Source organism: Aythya ferina (assembly GCF_964211825.1).
Source record: "Aythya ferina genome assembly, chromosome: 12".
In the NCBI taxonomy this organism is placed as follows: domain Eukaryota; kingdom Metazoa; phylum Chordata; class Aves; order Anseriformes; family Anatidae; genus Aythya; species Aythya ferina.
In genome coordinates this window covers 15,988,939-16,010,047 of record NC_140308.1, presented here as the reverse complement: position 1 = coordinate 16,010,047, position 21,109 = coordinate 15,988,939, and the positions used below count along the sequence as shown (strand labels likewise).

The 21,109-nt window shown below is 41.9% G+C and overlaps 1 protein-coding gene across 3 annotated transcripts; it reads right to left on the bottom strand.

Moving 5' to 3' along the window:
* Nucleotides 1–1,047: 1,047 nt before the first annotated feature.
* On the bottom strand, nt 1,048–15,203 carry AKTIP (AKT interacting protein). Of its 3 annotated transcripts, none has more exons than XM_084533065.1 (10): nt 15,042–15,203; nt 10,023–10,136; nt 8,590–8,795; nt 6,569–6,633; nt 6,381–6,481; nt 4,977–5,065; nt 4,805–4,903; nt 4,483–4,590; nt 4,026–4,086; nt 1,048–2,367 (listed from the first exon to the last, which is right to left on the bottom strand). In XM_084533065.1, exons 2-10 carry the CDS (start codon nt 10,062–10,064, stop codon nt 2,257–2,259), a joined length of 882 nt encoding a protein of 293 aa, XP_084389191.1. In that variant the 5' UTR covers nt 10,065–10,136; nt 15,042–15,203; the 3' UTR covers nt 1,048–2,256. The 3 variants fall into 3 exon arrangements, with proteins under 3 accessions (XP_084389191.1, XP_084389190.1, XP_084389192.1); XM_084533064.1 differs by lacking the exon at nt 15,042–15,203 and adding an exon at nt 13,586–13,635; XM_084533066.1 differs by lacking the exon at nt 15,042–15,203 and adding an exon at nt 13,586–13,633 and having other exon boundaries at nt 1,048–2,364.
* Between the last annotated feature and the right edge of the window lie 5,906 nt (nt 15,204–21,109).

Genomic DNA, 21,109 nt, shown 5'->3' with positions numbered 1-21,109 from the left:
AGGCGGCCGAGCAGGAGGCTGCCTGCCCCTTGCTGCCTCGCGGCGCTCACTCACCCTTTTCTGTGAGGGACGGACGCGGCCTCCAGCCTCTCCAGCGAAGATCCCGGGGACACAGGCGCAGGAGACAGGCACAGGGCTGTGCCTGGCGGGGAAGCCAGGAGCCCCCGGGGCTGCCAGGGGCCAGCCTGGCCCAGGAGACGCCAGGGGTGCCATCAGTGCCCCTGAGGGGGAGCACTCGCAGGGTTTCCAGCACGCTTGGAACACCACTTTCAATAGTTTGTAACAACAGAAAACCAAAGGCAGAACGCAGTGCATTTGAAGCCAATAAGTATGTGTCAGTTGGCTGCCCTCATTTACATAGATATGCACCTCATGCAAAGGGGCACCAACAGCTTTCAGAGCCGCATCCAAGTTCAGTTGCACGTACCTTTTTCAGAAGCACCTGGCTGGTAACTCAGACTTTGAGTTCCTCTTACTTTAACCTCAAATTTGTTTAGCAAAGAAACACAATTTAGAGTGGCTCTCTTACTACGAGTACCAATGGAAGTACTAAATTTCAGAAAGAACCTAGGCCCTGTAACAGACCCTCTTTATGATTGAAAATTATGGAAATTGAAGGAAGAGCAGCCCCATAGAATGAACCTTTGGATACGCTTTGTTGCCTTAAGAGGCCTGCTGTTCTCCACATACCCCCTGCACTCTTCATCTGAACAGGAATTCCAGCACTCCTGGCATCACTCCAGGCAGCCCCAGGAAACCACTGCATCCCAAAGGCAGAAACTTGAAAAGGCATAAAGCACCGTCATGCATTAAGGCTTCAGCATTACCTGGAGGAGAATAATTACTTAATTCATATAACACTATAGAAACCACGCAAGTCACCCTTACCAGCACATTAAGTTAATCGTTTGGTATATTGTAACATATTACTTGTGAGTTCATCATACCTTTCCTTAAAAACTAAGGATTTGTTCTCAAAAATTAGAAAGCCTGTTATAGGACATGTGGATGTAGCTTCTGTCAGACAAAAACAACAAAGAAAAACAAAAGCTTGCATCGTATTTATACATGAAGTCACCAGTAACATGTTTGTTGCACTACTGCCATCAGTACAGGTATGAGGAGTTAAAGGAAAAGCACGGCAGCTGTAAGAGGCTGGCATCACAAGTACTGAAGCTATAGGAAAATCCTGTTAGACAAGAATAAGACATTTTGCTGGGTTATGACGCTAGGAAGACTTGTGGAAACAAAAAGACTCTGTCCTAAGCTTACACCAGCTTTAAAATGTTTTCCTAGATGTGGAACCAAACTGTTCAACCAGTCTCTGCAGAACGTAACAGGGTGCCTGCAAGTACTTGTGCAGCCAGGTGCTTCCACTCCAGTGCCAGTCTTTGCTAAGTGTCTAGAGTACAGATGAACAGAGGGACAAAAGCAAGATCATCATTTCTTTTTATTTTCTTAAGGTGTCACTATTAACACACATTAGTCGAGCTATCCTAGTAATTCCTTCAGTGTGGCCACCTAAGGAATCTAAAATCATCTAAGATTTTATTAGCTCAAGAGACCACCGTTAAAAGCTTGGATTTTAGTGTTTATGGAATAAAAGTCTACTAAGCCTGACATTCTGCTTTCACCCTGTCAGACTAATGTGTGCTTTAGTGACAACATCCATTTACAAATCAATAATACATCATACACTGAGTGTCATCCTCAGTTTTACCTCTGGAAAGTGCTAAATGGAGTCATTGAACCACCTATTTACAATTTCAAATTCTAACATATTTACAATAGAAACCAAAGTATTTAAAACCATTAAATATAGTGTTTAACTCTGCTATATTAGTTTACATGAACACAGCTTACCTCTGGCATCATATTTCCTGCTAATATTTCTGCCAGCAATTTAAGATTTAGAAAAAAAATTGCTATTCCTGGAGGGAAAAAATAAAAGCTTAAAAACCAACCCAAAACCTCCAGGCATTTCAGAGCCCTGAGGAATTACCCACCCTAGACAGTCTTCAGGTAGAAGTACTGCAGTGTTCAGAGATGCTTCCAAACTCCAGGCAAGCCTTTAAAACCTAATGCATATGTAAAACGTTGAGTCAGCAATCCATCAAGCAGGTTTACTGGAGTCACTGCTACCGTTCAGTTTTTGCTAATCCATAGTCAAGAAGGAAACTGCTGCTTTGCTGTTTCTCCCTCCATTACATTCCCTCCACCCGCAGAAAGTGTTGCGTGCACCACAGTCCAAAAGAGCTAGGTAGGCATTGTCTTCTCTTCTTTGCTGAAAGGCTGAACTGAGCCAGGCTTGACCCATGAGAGGCCAGAAACATGCATGCTTTTGCAGTGCTGATCTTCTGGCTTCTTCTAGGTAGAAGAAAATTAAAGTCAGAATTATTTGGTACCCCAAACTCTCTTGTCCTCTCCCACCCATTTTAAGTTTGGCAAATACAAGCTGAAAAGTGGTATTGTTTGCTCTCCTCAAAGAGGAACAGAATTAAGTCTATTGCTTTAATTTCTCTGGATGCGCGTGGCTTCTGTAGAACTACTCTGACACCACAGGAGAGTTTTAATGTCTTAGTTCACATATTACTACCCCATTATACTGTAAAGATTAAGAGATACTCTTTGGATGGAGCACTTTGATTGGAAACCGTAACCCAGCACCACTGCACTGCTATTTGCCAGATTTTTTGGTTCTACAGAAAGAAGAGGCAATCCAAATCAAAACATGTCAGCCATTAGCTCGACACTAACAGCTCCAGCGTGGCTCCTGAGGTACAGGAATTACAACAACAATAACCAAATGAGCCAGGATTGCAGCAGAAGGGAGAGAGAGAACTCAGGACTTGGGAACTTCTTTTTACAGGGAAGGCAAAGAAGATTCTCAGCTACACTGATGTTTTGGAACAAGTCTCCTAAGCCATGGAAATCAGGCTGGTCTTGCTATCAACAAACTACTCCAACAACTGAAGTGCCGTACGTGCACTAACTAACACATTCAGAGTGCACCTCCCTGCCAGCCCAACAAGGCCACCAGGCACCATTTCACAATCCTGAGGCACAGTGAATGCAATGACTTGTCACGCCACTCCAGGCAGACCCAGAACTGCTGTTTGCCAGCTCTTGTTTAGTGCAAAGAATCATTTGAAAAATAAAAATAATAAATTGATTGACAGGGACACTATGTTTTCAGAGAATATTTTTAAAGCCTTAAGTTTTTCAGAATGCAGGCTTATTCCATTTGGCTTTATTTCCAAGAAAGACAAGAAAACCTCTTCTACCCTCTGGTCCTGTGTGCGTTTATATGCTCAAAAGCCATTAGATAGTTACCATCACTACTTCAGCTCCAGCATAGATAAAGGGCCATTGAATGTTACTGCCCCTTGGCATTATAAATATCACAGGTATTGCTCAGGTGAAAGCTGTCATAAACTGTAACATTCTTGCCCTATCAGAGTGCTTTGTGATAGATGCAACTGTAAGCAGCCTTTGATTAGCAGACAGTGCCTTACTAGGAAACAGCAGCATCAGAAACGTTAGCAAGGTACTCTGCTTGTGCTGCTTGAAAGGGTTTCAATGAGAAGAAAGCCTTCAAGTTTTGATTAAATAATTAAACATCTTTCCACAACAGAGAAGAACAAAGGTGGGGACTGTCAGGTTATGCAGCACTACTGACCGTGACAAATGCAGGACAAGCTAAACAGGCAGTCAGCAAATCTCTCCTTTCTCCTTCTTCCCTCCCCTTCCATCTCCAAACAAAAAATCTGCCAAATTTGCCAACAATTGTACTCAGCCCAACAAAGCTTTCTAGCTGGCCGAACAATTCATTGCTTAACACACTGAAGTTAGAACAGTGACATAACTGCTCAGTTAGGACTCCAGTTTCCTCACGACTGCAGATACAGAAAAGGAGTGGGGTGAGGTCTGCCTGGTACGTGCTCATCTCAAAGAGACGCGGAACCTTCCTTGCCTTTTCAAGCAACAAGCCCTTTTGACAGTCAGAATTGGGACTTTGTGCATACCTTCTGAGTCAACATCTTCTCTCTGGCTTCATCGTGCACAGCTGGATTCCACGGAGAAAAACTATGGAGAAAGTACAGTTCTCTCTTACCTCACAGTTTTGGAAACTAAAGCACAAAGCAGCAGTACAGCAAAACACAGCAGTTTTCCTTGGTCTAGTTTGATGAATTTCAAGTCGGCTACAAATCTGAGTTTTCAGTGTTAAAACATGCATTTCTTGAGAACTTAACTCACAGTGGCATGGATCTTTTCAGCATTAAATACATTGTTTCACTATTTAAGATTTACTCAATATTACACAGAAGGAAACGAGCACAGGAATAATTAAGGTACTTACAAACATACAAGACAAAAGGACGACCTACTTTAATCTGTTTGCAGGGAAAGGCTTCAATAAAAATTATACCAAAACTTGTTCTCAAAAAATTAAGATGTGGTGAATTTGCTCACAGTACTTACACGATTGCATAGGGATCCTCTATTTTGGGCTGATCAAATAAGTGACTGCTGCATAGTTTGACGCTGTCCACCACTTTACTTTTGAACAGCTGAATATCTTTTTCATACCTACAACAGAGAAATAAGCGATGTCACTTAACTGCAAAGAAGCACAAGTTTGCTCCGGAAGCACAGACAGATTTGGCAAAGCCTCAAATTAAGTTTCTAATGCAACCATCTCCAAAGGTAAAGACCATGAATTGATTGTACAGATCTCGTTTCTACACTTCTGTGCAAAAAAATCTCTTAAGAGACTATGTCTATAAACACAGAAGATACTTACAGCACTGCAGCCTCAGGGTTCAGAGGACTAGTTGTGTCAATCTTGTAGAAGACTCTGCGAGCATACATTAGTACTTGCCATATGTGATTATGATTTCGCCTAAAAGGAACAAACCATGGTGAAGAAGGGAAAGAGCCTCTTTCAAGCTACCCATCAAAATGTTACCACTAACCTCCATTTTGCAAACGCTCTTTTCACATCCAGTTCACCAGACATGGGATCTACTAGCGGATGGAAGACAGGCAGATCAAAAACCAAGCGCTGAGTTAGAAAAAAGAAGAATCCTAACGTTAAAACTATTGGGTGAAGGTTTTTTGGTGGTTGTTTGTTTGTTTTGGTCAGTCAGATGTTGCTTCCAAATACTAATCAACTAGTACTAGATAACAGGAAAACACCCTAAAGTGATTTATAGCAACTGTGAAACTGTAACCCAACATACCCAGGCTACGTGCAGGGTCTTGTCCTCTTTCATGCTCACTACCAAATCAGGAAACTAATCCTGTGTGCCAACACAGGTAATATCAGATAAGATCAGATTAAAGCCAAAAACAACCCTCAGCTATTAATGACTGAAAGCTTTTTAAATACTTGAACTACAAGCAATATTTTTTTTTTTATCCTACACATTTTTAAGTAAACTGTGATGTCACCATGGTGTCTTCAGCTGTGCACAGTTAGTTTCCTCTTGCATTTGTGTGCTGCTCCAAAAGAAAAATACTTCAACAAGGTTTGAAAGCCCCACGCTAGTAAAAAGAATATGGATATATGAGAGGCATATGAGTTTCTTTAAAATCTTTTCAAGATACTGATTCCTACTAATTCTGTCCTTTTAAAGGTGACAGCTTCACACAAAACTTGACACCAAGCAGACAGCTTCCTGACATAGCAACTCCTTCTCAGCTACAGCAGTTCCATACACCCACCCCTGATCTTCCTGTTAAAGAAATCTGGCCAAGAAGGCCGGATGCTCCGCTCTGGAAAGAGTCCGATTGCCACATGTGTGTTTTTGTTTTGATGGGGATTTTTTTTTTTTTTTAACAGGAATGTAATAACTTGTATTCTTTTCCCTAGGGAAGAAAAAGGGACAGCAGACTATCTATTCCCTTTCCCTCTATTTTACCAACTTTCAACTCAAGTTCTTAGTTCTTTGTTTCAATGCATTTTAAAACAGACACAGGCAAGAAATCCTGCAGCATTGTAGCAAGCACAGCACAAGAGCCTGCATTTTATGTTCCATTATAGGCTACTCAGAATTTGTACACTAAGTGCTTCAACTTCAAGTTCCTTGCCAAGGAAGTAGCAGATCAAACGTTGTGGTAAAGAACTGGTTGATTACTTGAATACTCTAATTAATCTAAGCTCATAGAATTCTCTCTACACCAATCTCAGTAATCAGAGCAACAACTTCCTTCCACAGACATTAGGAAATATATACAAGATGGCTCACAAACATGCCCAGCCAACTGAACAAAACTAGTTCAATGAAATGAGAAGCTACCTGGTGCATTAGCTTTAATGGGAAGCCGGACTTAGAGCACCAGAAAACCCCAAGACACACACAACCATGTCCACTTACCGGGCAGTCTCCATCTGGGTAGTTATCAGGAATATAGACAGTAAATTTAAACACACCATCCTGGTAGAGCCCATGTCTTATGAATATTACTCCAAACCACACTGCAAGTGAGAAAGTTTTCTTGAGAAATTTGAAGAATTTAAAAACAAGCATGTATTGCAATTTTAAAAGTTAAAGTTTAAACTTACTTAATGCTGATCTGTAAGATGGCTGCACGTAGACACCTGGCAATTTCTGCTTAACAACCAAGGTACTGCAATTAGAATCAGTATTTAGAATAGCTCCACAACTGCGTTAAACCTACAGCAAGCTGACAGCAGTAAAGCCAGAACATACGGCCAGTAGTTTAACAGGAGACTTCTTCCACAAACTTATACTCAATTCCCAAGGGCTGATTGCTCAGAGGAGGAGGCAGGTAACTAGCAAAACCATATACTTTCACTCTGCTTTTCCTAGCTCTCCACTTAAGAAGCTACTAAGAGGAAGTATTATTTCTCCTGAGAAATAATTTCTCTCTGTAAGCAGAGAAACGGAAATAACTTACTTCCCCAGAAGATGCATTTAATGCTTCTCAGCACTGTGTGATTTCCACTTTTCTACCGAATTCCCAGTTTCAAAGTAAAGAGTAAAAAAAGGATTGCAACTAAATTTCTTTGAACAGAGGCTTGCACTCAATTCCAGTTAATTCTGAAAGTGTACCAAACCTTTAATTTTAAACAAATTTTCAGTTTTAGATAAGACTATGTGGCAGGTCAACCAGGAATCCTACTGGCAAGAGACCAAACAAAGTAACAGAGAACAGAAAAGACAGGCTGGGTATATTAGAGATCTACATCAAGTGATTACAGCATCTCATTAACAGTAGGGACCAACACATTTTTGTAAACTTGCACTTATTTGTTAATTCATTTCTTGTGAAGATGATCAAATTATCTTCAGTTACTTCAGCCATCAATGACCCTTGAATTAAGGAAAGGTTTTCTCCCTCTTCCTTTATCCTTTAGGAAGCTCCATTTGATAAAAAACAGCACTGCAGAGAAAAATCGTGCTACTTTTTCCATTTTTCTAATTATTGAACACAATAAGTTCCTTCTAAATGTAATCAGCTACAGTTATAAGGTATGCAGATTCTACTGAATACCATAAATGATAATCTGAAATACTCACTTCATACATTTTCCAGTTAGTTGCCATACTGGCCCATTAAATTAAACTCAGCACACTTGCACTAGTAAACAATGATCTTATGGAAAAGCACTAACACATCTCTCTGCTAACTATTTCCATACTGTACGTGAAATTGTTAAACAAGAGGAATACAAAGTATTCTTGCATGCTGCAGAAGAAAGACATTTTTCTTGAATTAAGAAGTCAGAATCAGTTGCCTGAACACCACGTTTTACATTTAGAGAGTTCTCACTTTCAACTTAATGGTTAAATGCAAGATCTGAAGCTCAGTATTGCATCAGGACTCCAGGGATTTCATTCCAAAAGGCACTGCATACTTGAGAATCCAATACGTCTACTACTGACAAAGTCTCTCCAGCTTTATGGCATAAAACAGTTTAAGTAACCCCATATAACTGGTAAGTTTTGCAGACATACAGCTTTGTGTGTGTGCTCCCACAGCACTCTGCACATCACTACACCGGATCAAATGCAACTGATCAAACTGATCCAACAACAACTCTTTAAATTGCAGTGACTCCTCCCTCTCAAGTACCATTAAAGACAGGAAGACACACAGCCCTCCTAATATCCACTTAATAAGCACTTTCAAGTGTTGCACATCCTAATTCCATTATACAGTGCCCTACCTTCATAACCATATTCCTACTAAACATCTGCTGGCTTCTGTATTATTGATTGTTTAACAAATGAGGTACTTCTGACCAAAATGCTATGAGGGTACGTGGTCAGGTAGACCAGCTTTGGTAGATCCAAAATGTTTTTACTTGAAGACTGAGAAATACTAAAATTCAGAAAATCACATCTAAACACAGCCCTTAAAATTTCATCCCTTTTTCTCCCCTGCCACCTCAAGAGGTGGAGGTTGCTGCTCCGGAAGAATTTGGTGTAGCACAGAGTTTTACTGCATTCTTTAGGGGCTGTGGCAGACACCACACAAGCACTAGACCCCTACAAGTTATTTTTTCACTGAAGCATACACCCAGTAACCTATAACAGAAAAAAAATAGCGAAAACCCACAATTCTGCTAGGAGGGAATACTCCAAATAAAAAGGCCCGTAAGAAGCATGTGTTCCATTTGTCGATTGGGACGACGCGGCAGGGGAGGCAGGCTTGGTTATTGGCACAGCGTTCTTTGGGATAGAAGGTAACTGTTTCTTCGTAGAGGTTCGTGGAGGACTGGTTCTCAGCTCTCCAGTCAAAGTTTTCTCTTCAGCTTCGGGTCTCTGTTATATTAAAACAGAACCAGGGCATTAGAGGTTGGAATTCAAAGTATTTAACATAGGAACATATTTTAACACAGGCTTAAACCCGCCCTTAGTAATTACAAGTTTGGCCGATGAGATTTTTTTAAATTTTTTTTTAGTGATCTTGGGTTTGTTTTGTTTTTATATAAATTTTTATTCAATTCAAACCCAGACTGTAAGTGCAAAAGCAATCAAGGCTAGGTTGGAAATCTGCAGATTAGGACACGGAGGTTTGTACTTATTTAGGAACTCGAAGCAGGTAATATATACCATCAGCTTAAAGTCAGGCTATTTCCAGCACATCAAGGTAAGTCACTTCCACTGACGCGCATCCTCACATTCATAGACTTCAAAGTCTATGACTTTGAAGAGTCTCTGAGAAGTACCGTAGTAAAGCTGAGAAGAAATCAGAGCTTTCTATGGAAAACTTAGCACAGGTGGGAAGTGACATACGTGAAGACAAACATCCCACTTGGCACTGATTGTGCAGCCTGCTCCTGCTGTGGGAGAATCACTGGCTGACAGTGACATCGAGCCCAGGTTAAGTAATTTTGCTCTAACAACCTTTTTATGCCTATGTCGTTTCACAGATGTACATATATACACACACACACAGACTGTTCTACGTAGTGGGTCACTGCTACGCTGCTAGAGATCGCTATTAGGTACAGACCTCAAAATCATTCCGCAGGCTGCCAGGACACACCTGCAGGTTACAGACCCGTGACTAGGCTGTGCTGCTCACCATTTAGGGGATAGCGTTTCGAAATGCTTGAGACTTGGGCCAGTAGCAATACCTATGCCTTGAGCACCATCAACCAAGTTATAGAATTTTCTCTAGTAATGAAAACCTGAGAAGCAAATAACCTTCAAAGTGCTGTGCTTTTAGACAAAGTCTCATGTAGCAAGTAACAGCATTAGAAATGCAGTTTTGCCAGTGCTCACTGCACATGCAATACCTGACTAAAGTCTACTTAAGACGGTAAAAAATGTCATAAGCAGCAAGTCCTTAAACTATTTGCACGTATTTGTCTTTCCTACTTGAAAATGCTTCAGATAAGACAAGTCATTGCAGTGAGTTCTGGAGAAGGCTCCGTTCACAGGCACATTCCAATTCCTGCAAGTCACAGCCAGCTGACCCTTTTATTGAAGGCAATCCCAGCCCTCAGGATTTAACACCTTAGATCACCCACTCATTATATCTACCTTGCGCACAGAACTTGTAGACATGCTCCAGAAAGGGTTCATAACGTGTATTCCAAATAAAGGACTGCAATTTTTCAGTGTCTTCCGTTTCGTCAGGCTTCTCTGGTTTACACCCTAAAAATACACAGAATGAGTGTGCATCCTTACAGATAAACAGGACTCAATATATAAATAGGATTCAGATCTAATTTTGCACCCAGCTTTATGTTGCTGTAAAAGAAGAGAGCTTCTTGAAGTTAAGACCAACGGTAGATAAAATCACCAGAGCTCTATTATTGATTAGACTCCAGGACAGTACTATAGCTGCCTACACAGCATTTTTGCACTTGAACGCCTCCCTTCTTCCTGCTAAAACAATATTCTAAGAAAGACTGCAGCATATTCTTTGTCTTGCCAACTGCCAAAGACCATCTATTGGCTCAGCACAGTCAATACAGATCCTCTGCACACACAAATGCTGAAAGTTATCACTTCAGCGTTCACACCCAGCATCGGACAGCTCTACAACAGCTCACTCTCACAGCATGGCCAAGGGCTGTCCCTCGCACACACTGCACACTCTGCAGGTTTCAGAGGCACTCCAGCCTGAAAAATCACTGCCATTCCCAGGGCACGAGATGATCCTCCCATGGAGCCTGCATTACGTATGTGTCATTCTGCTTTCATCTGCATTGGTGCCCTGCCAGGAACAGACAAAGCCACAGAACACAGAAGATTTTCTGTAGCTATTTAATGGGCTCATTATGAGCACTAAGCTTAATGCTCATTAGATCAGCAGTTCAATTACAAGCACTTCAGCAGTATTTGGAGTTTCGGTGTTTCGTCTGTTCAAGCCATTCGCACAGCTCCCCTTTGGGTATAAACTCCAGAAGTCTTTTTTTTTCCCCCCTCTTAAAAAAAATGTCTTGTTATTGTTTGTGCAAGAGCTCTCTCGCCTACACCACCTCATCTGGCACTGCCTGTTTCCTCTACTCCTCTTTTTTTTTTTTTTTTTATTCCAGTCCTCCTGGTTTCCAATATTCCACCTCCCACCCCACCCTTTCTCACTACAGTAAGTTTTGAGACAGTACATTTTGCTTGATTTCTTTAATATGGAATCATAAAAACACTAACCAAGACAATTCAGAGGATGAGAGAGACAAAGACAGGACAGCACAAGTTATATTGAGGTCAACACCAAGTGTTTTCTACAGCACGCAAGTCACCACCACCTGTTCACGCATTGCTTTGAACAGTTTATAGAGAAAATGATAACGTTAAGATCCAGACTCTTCCTAAGACAATCAAAGCTAACCTTGTTAAAAGAAAAAAAAGAACTAAGCCAGACTATTTGTCAGAAAAAAAAAATAAATCTTAGCTGTGCAAATGTTTAAAAGAAACTGATATCAAATGCAGTTATCTAACTACAGCCATCTAGATACTGAGCAGCCCAGCAGTAAAAAATTGCAAGCACCATTCAGGAAAGCGATAAAAATTAATTCAGTCTCCCAGCCCCAAAGCATCTGAGGCAAACATTCCAGGACACGATTCCTCCAGATATTTTTCCTCTTCAGCAGCCAGAGAGACGCATCGCTCCGAGCCAGCAAAAACAGAGGGGCAGAACAGGGGCACGCTCTGGGACAGCAGTGGGACAGCAGATGTTTTCACCTTTCCCCATCCCCTGTCTGGAAGGCAGAGCCCTGCCAGAGGGCCATGCCACAGGCCCTTCCTCTTACCCAAAACCCAGCCAGACTACAAGAGCGAGATGCTCGGCTACCAAAAGACAAGAGATTTCCTTGGGGACCTTCAGCGTGACCTGAGGGTGGAGGAACTGACGCACAAAGGGCCCGGCTCTGACACGAGCAAACTGCTGGGAGCTGAGGTGCAGGTCTGAAAACAATTAGCTGGAACCTGGAGTGATTACTTTATGGGTTTGGGGGAATTTTTTTTTTTCTTTGAGGACTAACACAAACTGCCCTATTCCAGAACAAGAGCTGAGACACAGGAGCCAAAAAGGACACGGAACAAGGTATGTACATAAAGACCAGCCCAACCTACTACCAGCAAGACAGGAATTGATCTGGAAGCGTGATAACTGCTGGATGCAGTTCCGTCACTGACTCCACCTTGCAGAAAGCAGCCATACGTGCTCAGTACGCTCCCAGCTCTGCTGAAACGCTTTGCATTACAGAGATGCCTATTTACAAGCTATTAAGAACCAGTTTCATCTCCAAATAAAGCGTTACTTTAGCCCTAGTTAGAATACAGAATAGCTTCCAGAGAGGATCCTGCACAGAGCTCCTTCAGCCAGCTGCCCCCCAGTAACAAGCGATACACAGCGTTTCCCTTAACATGTTGCATTGCCCTCAGCCTCTCCTGTTAGGATCCTATGGATGATGGCGAACTGGTGGCCTTGGAGTGCCAGTCTCCCACACAGTCACTGAAAAAGCCATTCAAGGTGTTTCAAAGTTGGTTTCTTTTGAATCATGCTCACTCTTTCTAGGTACGCTATACAGGAGCTGAGCACGGTATCAGCACAAGAAACGTGGCCTGTAACTGCTAGGTCCTGCCCCTAAAAATTTACTACCCTAGATTAATTACAAGTCATTACAGATAAAAATTAAAATAATGGGCTATTGGTGTGTTTCAGTTGGCCTGGTGATCCTACTTCCCAGAATGGAGAAGGCTTACAGCTGCCACGGGAGCGAAATCCCAGCATCATCCAGGGGTGGTTCCAGGCAGTGCAGTCACCCAGCGTCACCCTGGCTACAGCGCCTTCCACAGGGGTACCTGCTGCTAAGGCACTCTGTGGGGCTGCACCTACCGGCAGCAGCAGCCTCCCAGCAGAGCCCAACGCACTGGCTTTGCTCATTTTACATGGAAGGCACGAACACCTTCAGAACGATCACCCGGGCTCCTCTCATCACCCACAGAGGCTGAGCACCGCGCTGCCCAGCATTGCCTTTACAGATTTCTGCTGCTTCAGGAGCCGAGCGCCACAGCTGCGCTGCTGAGCTGCCCTCCTCACACGGGCCTTGTATCAGTCTGCACCTTTTCCTCTAGTATTTGCCTTCTGCTACAACAACTGAAAACACGAATAAGGTGAAGAGATACCACTTCAGATGCTGCTTCTTGGTAAGGCTTCCTGGCTTTTATAGCGCACTCGCACTGTGGAAGCCCTCCCGTGGCTGCCCAGGCCACCTGCCGCCCCCAGCACACCCCGCAGCGGCACCGCCAGCACCACACGGGGTGACCGCGCTGAGGGCCGGCAGCAGCTGGGCTGTACGCACGTCCCCTTTGCTGCCCCGGGCAGCTGTAAGGGACCCCGGTGCCTGCGGGGCACGGAGCCGTTGGGGATCAAACCCTCTCCCCCCCCGCCAACCGCCACCCCACTGCCAGCGGTTCCCTGTGAGGAGCGCCCGGCCCCAGCGGCGGGGCCCGCCCCGAGCCCCCCGGCCCCCCCTGCCCACAACGCCGAGGCCGCGGGGAGCCCCACCCCGCTCGCCGCCCCTCCCTCCCGTGGCAAAAACGGGGTGAAAAAGAAGGAAATTGGTTAAAAGCCGCGCTCCCCATCGGGCCCTCACCGCGCTCCGGCCGCTCCCCGCCGCCCAGGCCCCGCCGCCGCCGCCGCCCCCCTTTAAGCCCGCCCCTCGGCCTCGCACAGCCGGGCCCGGCCTCGCGCTCAGCCAATCGCAGCCCCTCCCGTGCCGTGGCGTCACCGGGGGGCGGGGAGAAGAGGGGGAAAGCGGCCAATGGGGGCCGCCGGGCGCTGCGTGAGGTAATGAGGGCGGCTTCGCTCCCCTCAGCGGGTGGGGACGGAGGGTGCTGCGGGGAACGCCCTTCGGAAGGGGATTGGTCCGCGCGGCTGTCCGTCTAGAGCGGGCGGACCAATGGGAGGGGGGTGACGCACCTGTCAGGCCGCAGGAAGAGAGCGGCGGGGCGGGGGCTGGGAAACGCGAGCCTCTCCCATTGGGCGGCGGGGCGGAGCGGGGAGAGATGCGATTGGCGGGTTGGGGCGGCCCTGCCTGAGGGACTGTGCGGGCCCCAAAATGGCGGCTGGGGGCGGGCGGGCAGCGGGGCCGGCCCCTCACGGGCACCGGAGTGGGCGGTGTAAGAAAGTGATCCCTGCTGCGCTTCTGAAACACTCACCCAAACACATTTTCTGGAGCTTGACGCCTCCAGCAAACTACGTGAAAACATAACATAGGCACGGCTATGGCACTAACACCAGAACAGCGCTAAGTAACAGTGCACGGGGCATCAAATACCTCAAATAAACTTAAGACTAAATGGGTCCTGCGAGATGAGCTGAAGTACACAATCACATGGGGGTCAGGATTCCCTTCTTAGTCACACCAGATCTGTATGAATTCTACTTAAGAAAATCTTAACTGATTTTCATACTACATGTATATTGGTATTTTAACTGACTAGCCTAAAGTGCTATTTGTATACCTTAGAAAAAAAGTTTCTTTTTCTAGGGATTAGTGCCTGTTGAAAATAAGTTTAATAAAAGTCCTATTCCTTTTTACTTTGTATCCAAAGTTAGGAAAAAATCATCTCAGAAAACATTTTTTTTTCCATTTCCATATCTCATTATCTGTTGAAGAAAACATATAAACATTTGTTAGGTCCGAAGTGCACAATCTTGAAGGTTTGTTGGATCAGCTTGAAATAGCATTACAGGTTCATTACTGTGTAAGCACGCCAAGAATGTCTTGGAAAATGACAAATATAAGAGACGGACTCATTTGAAATTCATCAGCTTCAATTTAAATCTTTCAGGAGACTGAAGAGAGAAGCTATAAAATACAGAGAACCAAATTATTATACATTCATATTTAAATCCATTTTTTTCTAGGCATACTTGCATATCTGTTTCACCCAGAAGGCTAAATGCAGGGAGGAATTTAATTTAAAACAATGTCTTCAGGCTAGCATAGGAAAAAGGTGTTGGCCAAGATTTTCCACAATACATAGAATCATACCCCAAAAGCACATATCCTCATAACCCCAAACCTAAAATTGCCAAGCACCTACCTGTAGCTCTGCTGCTGAAGGGGGGCCACGATGGCTGCATCCTGTAAGGCATATTCACTATTATGTTTAATTGCCCAGCGTGCAAAGACCCTGATAGTTCTGACTGGGCCAGAATTTCCCCTTGTGGTGACTGCAGTTTTTAGAAATAAACTGAATGGAAGAGACACGAAGGAAGTTCCATGTATTTAATTAGCTGGAGGGAGTGCTTAGCACCACTAGGTGGTGTTCTGCAGCTGCTGTAGTCGCGTAAAGTGATCCATAAGACAGCTGAAGGATGAAAATACTTTACTGACTGAAAGCCTGTATATGCTGTATGACAAGAAGTGATCAGGGCTTTTGCTGCCAGCTGCAGATAAATATGCATGCTTCTCTCCTACTGCTATCCCCAGCAGTTCTATGGGGACACTGACAAAAGAATTTTGAAAAAATACCATATATAGTTACACGAAACATCACCTTACTTGATAACTATCAGTATTAACATGCCTTTTTTTCCTCCTCCAAAACAAAAGGTGAAATAATATATTTTCTTTTTTTCAAAGCTAACAAGCAGAATTATAGTCACTGTTAAAAACTCAAAGCCTTGAACACCTTTTCAAATGCAATTAATTCCTTTGTGATTTAGATACTACAAGAAACACTATTGTCACTTTATGGAACAATATAATTACAAATGAAAACAGTGAAGTAGTTAGGAGAAACTATTAGGCTCCTAAAATATGATGGCAAGCGTACAAGAATACTTTAAAACAGGTATTTTCATTTTAAAGGCATTTACAAAGAAGCCAGTGGGTAAGAGCTTATTTCACAACGCACAGGGGTGGTTTTCTATGGGGAGGAATACATCATGCCACAGTTCTCTCATCATTCTGAAGGGCAATAACACAAACAAGATCTAGGTAAACTGGAACCGATATGTGCAGGTAAGGCTAGAGCTATTGAACGTCTCAGCCCTTCTTGCTAGGTAATGACAGGTATCTCACAGAACCACGGAATGGTCTGGATTGGAAGAGATCCATAAGGATCTCCTAGTTTCAATTTCCTTGCCATGGGCAGGGACACCTTCCACTAGACCAGCTTGCAGAAAGTTATTTGGTTTGTGAATGCCTTCCCAAAACTTATTACCCAGAATGGTAGTTCCCATACAGGGCTTCATAGCTTGACAGAAAATGCTGTCCAGACCCATAATTCTCGTAACATGCCCTGGGTTTGGGGTCTCTTGAGCTGCTTTGGCATACTGCTCCATGCAGATTTCAAAGCATTTCTCTCAGTTCCACTTAGATTTATTTTAGTGCAACACAAGCCTGGTAACATAGTACAACAAAGGAAACATCAAATTAGTAAAAACTAATTAGAAGTAAAGGCTCTTAGGGACAAGATTGGAAACAAGTCAAATACAACCCACTCCTAGCTTACACTTCATGTGGTATTTCTCTGGTCAGTTCAGCTCTTCTGCCTCTAAGGTGGGTCACTGCTGGGATCCAGTGTTCAGAAGCATCAGAAACCCCACAGCATCATCTAATGATACAGTGCCCATTCATCCCTTGCCTCCTCACTAACCTTACTCCTGGCATATGTCATCAAAACCATCCCTCTTATTTTCATATCTTTTCATAAGGTTGAGATAAAGACTGTCTAACAGGACAGAAAAGGAAGGGGAAATAACAAGGATTATTCTCATCCTAAATCCAAAAGGCAGCACCATACCAGCCACTAGGAAGAAAATCAACTCCATCCCAGCCGAAACCAGAACAACAGTATATTTATTTTCCTTGGGGAAGAGATAAGAAGAAACAGCCCAAACTGCATCATCAAAATCTGTTATGTAGTTCTTGGGGTCTCTGCTCTGTCAGCAACACTGTAAAACTTCAACTACAAACTCACTTCTTTAACAGAGAATCAGAATTATTAAATATATTTATTCCCTATAGGAAGCCTTTCATCTTGCTAGATTCACTTCATATAAAAGTACATATGTATATAATATCCCGACACTTTTAGATTTGCATGGCTGCTGATATATTCAGCTACGTGAGAGCTTGGCTGTTCCTGAACAGCAGAAGCTAACAATGACAAACTACTTAGGGATCACACCACAGCCTTCAAACTATGCTTTCCTCAGTATGTCTCATCATGGACATTCATACCTAAATTTGTCTACTGATGAATAGAAATTCCTCATTTTAGATTTTTCCAACCATTTTTGATGGTTTTGAATAAGGCGTTAATTAGACTTGCAGCTGTAATTACTATTTACTTACCGATAAGGGTTTCGTTTGTTTTAAATACATTCCTTTCATGGAATATTTTGATTCATAATCATGTAAAACATACTTCCAAGCAAATATGCATGTAAACTCACTCTCAGGAATAACTAAGGATTACAGAGTAATCAGATTAAAGAATCTTTTTGAAAAATCAGTTTTGCAGAGAATAGTCATTAGAGCGCATCTGTGTGAGACAACCGTGGCAAATCAGTGAACACAGCCCACGTAAACAACCTTTGATCAGCAGTTTCCACAATATCATTATGAACTCCAGTTTCTGCTTTAACGATATGATATGATGAGTGAAAAGCAGACCAAAACCAATTCATAACTGTGATTTTCCAGCTGAAAATTAATTTGTTGACTGAAAAATACCTACATAATTTCAGAGAAGATAAGACATAATAAAGTAGGACCATTTTTCTCTCCACTCACACCTGGAGCCAGATTTTTACACAAAAGTCACTTCCCTCCTTTCATCTTCTTATTACTTTCCTAGTAAAGTGACATATTAAGCAGGTATGTAAGTGGTTGGTTATTTAAAAAAGCTGCATATTAAAGAATTTAGTGTATAGCTGATCAAAGAAGTGAATATGAAGAGTAAAGGCTGTGAGGTGAATAAGCAAAGGAAGCTATCACATTCAATGAGAAACAGCTATGAACAGCTACCCAAGATTGTGTCTGTGTAGCCCAACTAATCCAAGTCTAAATTGAGATGGCTTGTTGCTCTTTTGTCCAGAGCACATCATTAAAAATTGGCAAGCTCTAATATTTAGCCATATAATTGGAACAGGCTCCCCAGGGCAGTGGTCATGGTGCCGAGCCTTCTGGAGTTCAAGAAGCGTATGGAAAACGCACTCAGATGTAGGGTCTGATTTTTGGGTGGTCCTGTGTGGAGCCAGGAGTTGGATTCCATGAAACTTGTGGGTCCCTTCCAGCTCAGGATATTCTGTGATAATGCTGAACGTCCACTACATGAAGAAAGAGCATCTATCACAATAGACCAATTCAACCTCACAGCTCAAATTTGAGAATTTGAAAGTTTACACCCATCTTTCCCTTCAGCTAGAAAAACGTTTCAGCCATACAAAACAGTACTGGGCTCCTTGCTTCAAAAGGAGTAAGAAAAGGCAGGATATGAACATGACACCTAGTAAACCTTCATGCAGAAAGAGACATGCTTAATTAAATAGAATGCCACTTAGCAGCGCTGTCATCGGTAGGGCTCACCTCACCTTTCCATGAGCCAGTCTTGGTCACTAACAGCCCTGTCATGCAGACTGCTACAGGAGGCTGGGCACCTCAGTATTCAAAAGATTCAAAAGACTCAGTAAATAAAAGATTTGTAAGAAAGATTGCTTCTCTCCTCTCCAGATAAAAGCGACATCCGGCACTATCTGCTCAGAGCTCATAGCTCAGGGCACAGACGCTGTACTTGCATATGGAAACAACTGAATTAAAACTCAGAAACGCCCCTCTCACTCCTCATTTGTTTGCTGCTGTTTGTCTTTAACTATCTGTATTCATATTTATGGCTTAAAGTAAGCAGAAATACCACAGTCAGTATATACAGACAACATTTACTACATTTAGCACTTTCTAAAGCTAGACTAGGGATTGGTCTGAACATTTACATGAAAGGAAATCAAAGACTAACAGCCTCACAACCAAGGTACAGAAACTTCAGTCTGCCTGCCCAGTTCTGACTTGTCAAAACTAATTGTGACTAGTCACAAATTTATGTTTAAAGGACATTACAGACCAATTAAAAGTATTGAAAAACTTCCTATTAACTTCAATACGACTTCAGTTTAGATGCTTCATCTATGAATAAGAACTTAAGTTGCCCAGGAAATCCTCAACAGAACATCTCCATCCACATCTGTTTCATTGGCTTTATTTTTTATCTGAACTTTTGTATTTTTTTCTATGCCATCTGCAACCCTTTTTTTTGTAGATTAGTTGAAGTTTCTACCTCCCATTCGGTTATTTCTATTTCCCAAAGCTACAGTGATTCTCAGTTAATTCAGTCCTATCTTCTATCTCTTTGACAGTTACCAGAAGCACAAAATGTTGGGAAATCTAATTTTTCTTCTCTTTTGAGTGAACAAGTTGTGCCTCTGCAGTTTTGAAACATAGTTTGGCTGTTTGTGGTTTCTCTTTATTACAAATTTCATTCTAAAAAAATGTAAGTGTGAATTGAGATTAGATTTAAACTGAGCATGCATGTCCAAACATCATGAGAATTCCTCTATCAAATAAAACTTTCATCTTAATTATCCTTAATAATTTCCACTTTGCTAATATAAGGTCCCTTAATACCTTTGGAAAATGAAGATTATGAAAAAGAGACTATATGAAGATAATTATGTCTCATTTTGCAGAATTTTAAACACCTTCTTCCAGATAATAAATCTAATGTTAATTAATAGTGGGGTATAATATTAGATCTGTCTCTCTTATGAAAATCCCTGATAGAATGTTCCCTTATGAAGCAGTGTCTGTGTTATTTTATATATTAGTTCCAATTTATAGCAAAGCATACTGCTGAAAAATGTTAAGCAGCCAAGCAAAGAGCTACCATCACAATTGAATTAATTTTCATTATTTCATTTCAAACTGTGTAATTACAAATAAACTTTCTCTTTCAAGGCCTTTAAAAGTCCTGCCCACTAAAGTTTTGAACACAGACAGGTGCTCTGGGTATTTGGGCTAGAAGGAATTTCTCCATTTGCTATAAATTTACGAGCACATCTGTCTGTATGTGTTTCCATGTAGGTGTTTGCACAAGTCTGTGTCTACAAAAGCAGCCAACCAACCTACCAACCAAAACAGTGCAATACCCTAGCTAGGTCATCAAGGCAGCTGCACACCAATCTGAGCACTGTATTTTGAGATAAACTGATATTATTTTCATTTTCTATATGTTTGTATGTTCTATATGTATGTTTGAAAAGCCTATCAACTTCTAAAAATGATTTGTCTGGAACTAAGATATCTCTACAAAAAAAAAAATATAGGCAACAGTTGCTTTTAAAGGCTGTTGCTACTTCCCATCATGAATTGTATAATCATGCTCTTAAAAAGGAACGTGAAATTAGAACTGACTATAGTACTGCCTTAGTATTTTAGTCTGATCTATTTGCAAGGTTTTTTTGTTGTTGTTGTTGTTGTTTGTTTGTTTTTGTTTTTTCTTTTGCTTTAAAACAGTTATATCTCAATCTTTAAACTAAAATGTAAAACGTTTGGCAATGATTTTATTTATAAGCATCAGTAAACTGGTATTAAACATATATTAGCATTTAAAATACTTTTTTTTTTGGTTCCTGTTTTTATCTTTAACCCAACTTCAAGGGGCTTTGTGAGTCAGAAAAAAAAAAAAAAAAAAAAAAAAAAAAAAAAAAAAAAAAGGATGTTGAACTGGCATCTGGTTTAAAATCTGTGCTGAATATTTTGTTAGAAATTATTAGGCAATATGAGATTTTAATGCTAGTCTATTTATTAATGACTTTTTCTATTTGTATATATACACAAAACAGAAATATATAGTGTATGTCGTATCTGTATGTAATTCTGCCTGTAAAATATGCAGGAATTACAGTTTGTCAAGCTGTGTCTTTTCTGGTGCTCATGACCGGGCACAAGTTTCTGTCACTACAGAATGATTTTTTTCTTAGAAGCATATAATGCACAAACACTTTTACAAGGTTTGTTTTGTCCCCCCTAGCTTATCAACCAGGAAACTATATAGGAACATAATAATAATATCTAGACAGTATAAAAAAGGAGAAAGTGAGCCAA

Coding starts and splice junctions, on each gene's coding strand:
- AKTIP (XM_084533065.1), bottom strand. CDS start 10,064: ATGAACCCTTTCTGGAGCATGTCTACAAGTTCTGTGCGCAAG. Junction 8,796..10,022: donor CTACAAGTTCTGTGCGCAAG/GTAGATATAATG, acceptor TTAATATAACAG/AGACCCGAAGCTGAAGAGAA. Junction 6,482..6,568: donor ATCTTACAGATCAGCATTAA/GTAAGTTTAAAC, acceptor TCTCACTTGCAG/TGTGGTTTGGAGTAATATTC.